Source organism: Eublepharis macularius, chromosome 13 (genome assembly GCF_028583425.1).
Source record: "Eublepharis macularius isolate TG4126 chromosome 13, MPM_Emac_v1.0, whole genome shotgun sequence".
Taxonomy (NCBI): Eukaryota; Metazoa; Chordata; class Lepidosauria; order Squamata; family Eublepharidae; genus Eublepharis; species Eublepharis macularius.
The window spans coordinates 41941021-41947020 of record NC_072802.1 but is presented as its reverse complement, the minus strand read 5'-3'; the positions used below and the strand labels follow the sequence as shown (position 1 = coordinate 41947020).

General features: G+C 45.9%; 1 protein-coding gene across 1 annotated transcript in view; it reads right to left on the bottom strand.

The window, feature by feature from the left end:
* Window positions 1-1957: 1957 nt before the first annotated feature.
* GPC3 (glypican 3) overlaps window positions 1958-6000 on the bottom strand; it is a 313638-nt gene continuing 309595 nt past the window's right edge. The window contains exon 8 of the mRNA XM_054995835.1: window positions 1958-2975. Coding sequence (XP_054851810.1) covers window positions 2806-2975 — 170 coding nt within the window. The 3' untranslated portion in view covers window positions 1958-2805. The remainder of the gene's footprint in view (window positions 2976-6000) is intronic.

Sequence of the window (6000 nt, the reverse complement as noted above, 5' to 3'; positions counted from 1 at the left end):
GGTGTGATGGTGGGAGTTGATTTAATCTAGGACTGTACATTGTGATTTAACATTGATGTGATGTTTTTAATGCTGTAAACAAGAAATAAATTCTTTACATTAATTGTGTGTGTGATTCTCTGTTGTGATGGTTGGCCCCATAGAGAACCATGGAGAGTGGCTGGTCAGCCTGCTCTGGGGGTGCTGGGGAATTTTGAGGTGTGTTTCTTTGCTTCTGTCATGCTTTCCCAGGGATGAGCATGCATTCAGGAGTGTGCCTCTGCTGTGGCACCACCGCTCTGTGCATACGTGCTCCTGGGAAAGACATTTTAAAAGTTCTCCTCATAGAGAAACATGGGGAGTGGCTGGCTAGCCAGCTCCACGGGGGGGGGGGTGCTGGGGAATTTTGGGGAGTTTGTCTTTGGTTTTGTTGGGCTGTTGGGGGGTTGATTGAAAGGGGGTTTCTGCCTGTGGCCATGGATGCCACATTTCATGTGTTCCTACTGTGGGAGTCTGGCTTTTCCCACAATAGAAACAAACAAGTGGGGTGGCTGGGGTGGTCAATTACATGGCCCCCCAAGTCCAATCTCCCTGAAACCTGGGATGCCATGGGAGGAGGGTTGGGAGAGGGTCCCCATAAGGTTTGGTGCATTTTGCTTCCAAAATGCTACCCCCAGCCTCCTAGAACTTCCCATTTGGTTTGGGCTGAATTCAATGGATGATTCTCTAGAGTGAAATTGATCCCCTTTCATCAGTTTGGCTGTACTGAGGGACATTGATCATTAGTTCACTTCTAGTTGCTCACTCACTTCATATGATTTTGTGTATTTTAATCAATTTTTTCTTATTGTGATTCTCTGGTGTGAAGTTAGTCCTCATAGAGAATAATGCGGCTGGGAGGACCTTCTTTGGGGGGCCATAACTTCCAAAATGCCACCCCCAGCCTCCTGGGAACCTCCTCCCCCCATTTTTCCCATAGGAAACAATGGAGATAGGTGCCTGGGGGGGACCTTCTTTGGGGGGCATAACATGGGCCCCCCGAACTCCAATCTCCCTGAAACTTGGGTGACCATGAGAGGAGGGTTGGGAGGGGGTCCACTGAAAATGTAGTGTGATTAGGAAATAAAATGCCCCCCAGGCCCCCAGAAAGCCGGGAGCAGCACTTGCTGCTTCGGGTTTACCCAAATCTTTTCCTGCTCTGGGTAAACCAGAAACAGGAAACCCAAATCTTTTGGGGGTGCACACCCTTGCCCGCACACTCCTACCTGCCCATGAACACACGCCGTGCACAGGCTCCCAACAGGTGCAACGATGTCACTCCTAGAAGTGACGTCATGCCAGCTGTGGGAGTGCTCCCGCACTTCGTTTGGGGCCGATTTGAGCGCCAAACAGGCAGTATTGACCTCTCATGGTGTGCGGGAGTGCTCCCACAGCTGGCGTGATGACATAACTTCTGGAAGTGACAGGTGCTTAAGTGCACAGATGTGCAAAAGACATCCATGCTGTCAGAGTGGGAGGGTACAGGGACCTGGCAATCCTACACCCTCCTAACTCTGCAAAAAAATTGCAGATGGGAATAAAAGAAATGTAGGAGAACTTGGGGGTGGGGAGAAGGTCGAGTAAGAAGGGATGCCTGAAGGCAAAACAGAACCACAAATCCTGGTGCTTACCTGTCCTCCTGATCCTCCAATGGCTGTGGCTGCTATTGCAACTGTGGAAAAACTTTCCATTTGAATAAGGGCAGCCTATATGGCGCCTTGTCTTTCAATAGCCCTCTCCTTGCCTGCCATATTTCTAAAGCAAATTCTAACCCAAATTCTAACTCAAAGTAGTATACCTTTGAATCATATTTTGGAGAGATTTCTATCTCCATGCTCAAGCAGAGTCTATGAATATATTTCTAAAAAAAATATAGAGCACCTTATTAAACAGGGTTTTTTTAAAAACAAGATTTATTAAACGCAACATGCTTCCTGGAGCAACTTCCTGAAGGCCCAACAGTTCAACCATTAGACCCACCCACTTGCTGCTAGGCTCCACCCACCTGTTCCAGGAACTGTGGGAATTCTAGAACCCGGCGGCTCTGTGGGCAGGCTTAGAAACAGACAGAAGCACCTCCCCACCCCTGACTTTTGTATGTCACTCATAAATAACCGCCATCCAGTCTTAAGTTCATCATTGCAGGTAACCACGTCAGTGCCAGCTTTGCTACACACAGAGATCACAGTGTGCCAGGGTCCAGCCCTTGGAGCAAAGAAATAAAAAATACATTTCATCCCCGGGGAGGATCACTGGTGCTGGGGAATGGCTGCACTGTCTGGACTGGCACTTCAGAATTCCAAGGGAAATGCCCAGTCAATCCCAGCGTCAGTTAGATCACTGGTAGTATCCCAAAAATCAGATACAGACACTCAAATCCAGTTTCCGCTCCATCATTGCCCTTGCCAATTAAACCAAGATATAGTATGTTGTTGCTATGTAAAGCAAAAGTGAAAAAATGTTTGGTCTTCATAAACTTGTTTAGGGTGCACAATTGGTACTGCCACTCTCTTAATTAAATAGGATTTCTTCAAAATAAAGAGAGCTGTGCCTTGTTTACCAAGTCCAAAACGAGTCCTTCCCCGTTAATTATTGTTATTTTAAAAGACACCAATCTATTGTATTTTAAAAAGAGAACTTATTTGAGGATGCTCATTCCACATGCCTCGGGAGGAGGAAAGGAGTTTGTGGGAATCTGTTTCAAGACAAAACATCATGGAGTCAAGCTGGGCCATGGATGAAAAGCTTATTTTGGCTTTTTTGGGGGTTTGGGGGGCCTTAAAAAAGTCACTTGACCAACAGAAGAAACAATGCAGTTAGGACAGCAGCTGAAATATCAAGATTCGGCACTGCATCCAGTGATCCAAAGTTGCGAATGGCTGAAACCTCTTTGCTTTGCTGATTGAAAAGTTGTTTGTTCGAAGGAATGTCGTCTGAGTCCAGATCGTATGCCAGTTCTGGAAAGAAAGAAAGAAAAACAGTCAAGGGAAGCACACGTTCCTTCCCCTAGTTTCAAGCCCTGGACACACTAAAATAAAGGAGCGAAAGCTTTTAAGCGAGGGGTGATGCCATCTCCAGAATTTTGGAGGCCTTTCCACAATCTCACTAGAGCATCTCATTCTGGGATCAGAGCAAGAGTCCATCTTGTGCAACCGTAGTTATCCTGATACCTCAGGGAAGTTAGAAAGAGGATAATGGTACACTCACCATTGTTGGCAATACCCAGCAACTGCTGCCTACTGCCTTTGAACATGGATGTTCCCATTTAACCAACATGGCTAATAGCCACTGCTCGACTTATCCTCCACAAAGGTATCTAATCTCCCCGCAATGGTTAGTCAGATGATTTCAGGAAGCTCACAATCAAGCAAGGAAGTAATTCCTCAGTAAACCTCCTTAACTTGAATGAAGCAGGGCACACATAAACAGACAATTCTCTCAGGCCACCTCTGACTTCTCCTGGCTCAAAAGAGTAACTACCAGACTTGCTGAGATGACAGCCCCTTTGTTGCTCACCTGAGCCAGTTCTTAAAAGTGGGGAGGTTGCGCATTTGCTAGGTAAGACAATGGCGATCATGAATGCCGTACAGAGATGGAAGTGATGGAATGGGACATTCCAGATTTAGACAGTGACATTTGGAAAATGGAAAGGGGTGAAAAGGGGGAGGGGGCATTCCATCTCCACCCACTGCCATAGCCCTATGCATTAGGGGGATGGCCTCAGGAGGTCATCTGTATAGGATGGTAAAGGGGGTCGGATCCTGCAGATCTGTTTTGCTAACCATGGTGCTTTCCCTCAGTGTAAGAAGCTTGTCCCTTGTCCCAAGAGACTTCTTGCAAGATGAGAGAAAGGCTCTTTGCTCTAGGGGAAAGCATCATCGTCCATGGAATGGATCCAGAGGATCTAACCCAAAATCACAAGACTGTGTTGCTTGAGTTTCTAAAAGTTGGCACTTTCGATGTGTTTCCTTTGTTTCTTATATATTTTCAGCCGGGGGAATTCATATTTCAGATGATGTTCGGGATTAACTCTGCTATCCTCTTCCTTGCCTTGAACAGAGAAAGCTTTCCGTTCCAGGAGAAAACTAGGTTCTCAGCTGATGGTGACCTTGCAGACAATGCTACACGGCTCTCTGGCCACGGCTTACACCACCCAGTCTGGTGGACACCATGTTTTATGCTCTAGAGTTCCTTAAGACCCCTTTAAGGAACTCTGGGTTGTGGGGAGGAGGGGAACATATTACAGAACATTTAAAATTCACCGTGTCCTTCACGCCAGCAAAATAAGCACAAACATGCTTCCTTTCAGGAGCTCCGTATCTGCAGACTTAGATCAATGCACACATGCCAAGAAGCATGGGCCTGGTAAAGCCTTGCACAGGCAAGTGTGAATCTGAGGGTTACAATGTCCCCTGCAAAAAAAACACAAACATTCCAGCCACAAAGCCAATTTTCAATGAGATCATTTGGCCTTGCCAAGAGTGCCCCCCCCCCACTTCGAGGCTGCATCCCAAAAACCTGCTCTGATGCTGAATCAGGCCAGCTATATCCAGGGGGTCTTTTCAACAATCTGTGCTAATTACATCCTCCATCCCCCACTTCTCTTACACTCTTCTCGTCCTTTGTACTTCAGATTAGAGAATCCGTTTACAATAACAGTCAATCATTAGCTCTGCTGGCATTTCAGAGTGGGTTTCCCCCCACCCCTGCACTGCAAGCAGGAGGCTTTATAGAGAGGGAGGGGCTCCTTTTGCACACACACTTTTCTTGTGAAAGCAACACACACACACTCCCACTGTATCTTTCTGTAACAAAAGCTCCCTTCTAACACTAAGCTCCTAGGGGTTTTTTTTTCTTTTTGCTGGTAGCACATCAAACGCGAACATCTTCTGGTCTTGCTTCAACTTGCAATAGGAATGACACCAACCAACAGCTGTAAACTCTCAAATATGTGCTTTCCGTATCAACAAAATGGGGAAGAGGGGTGTGTGTAAGGTGGGGGGGGGACATTCCACATGCTGGAGTGCAATTCAAATTATGCCTCTCATCTCAGCACAAGCTTTTCAGGTAAAAGTCATTACCAACCATTCTTTCCAAACCTATCTCGTTCTTGGAAGCCTCTACAAGGACAGCTAAAGTCAAGCCAAAATCGGGAAGGGGCTGTTTTCAGATGGGCATAATAGACAGAACATGCCAGCTGACACGCATTTTGAAAATAATAAATAAATAAGCCAAGTGGATACGTTTTGGCACCCTGGCACATATGTGAGTACCAAAAATATATCTGTGCCTGGCAGCCCCTTGCCTCTGTTGGGACCCCTTTTTACCACCATAAAAGGACTTCAAGCAAACAGGAATCATACCTTGCAAGCAAAAAGAAAATACAACATCAAAGATTACAATGCAATGCTGGGCTGGCTGCCAGCCAGCCACTGGAGAAGCTAGAAAAAAGGATTGCTGAATGCCAAAGCCACAGAATGCCCGCATGCTGCCAAGCATCTGGGCTCTCTGAAGGAGACTGCTGAGCAAAGTCCAGCAGATGGCCTCAAGGCCAGCTATGCAATGCCTGTGCCTCTTCTGTAAGTGTGTTGGTGCCCTCTGAGATGATGCCACAGGCATGGAGGAAAATTACTGGTTGAATTCTGTGGCAGTGAGAACCTATTTATTTAATTTATTTACATCATTTATAGTCCGCCTTTCTCACTGAGACTCAAGGCAGATTACATAGTGTGAGATTAGTACAATTAGTATCAAGGACATTTCCATACAGTGTCAAGGACATTTCCATAGACAATGCCATAGGATAAATAAAATACAAGTTTACAAAGACATAGCATTAGCAAGGATCCAATAAAGAGTTGAAGAATTGCTGAAACAGAACATAATCATTTCTAGGACTGACATTAGACAGCATGAAGCACAAGTAGTATATAGGAGTACATATTCAAAGCAACAGATAATATGCAAGGCAGCATAGTGGTG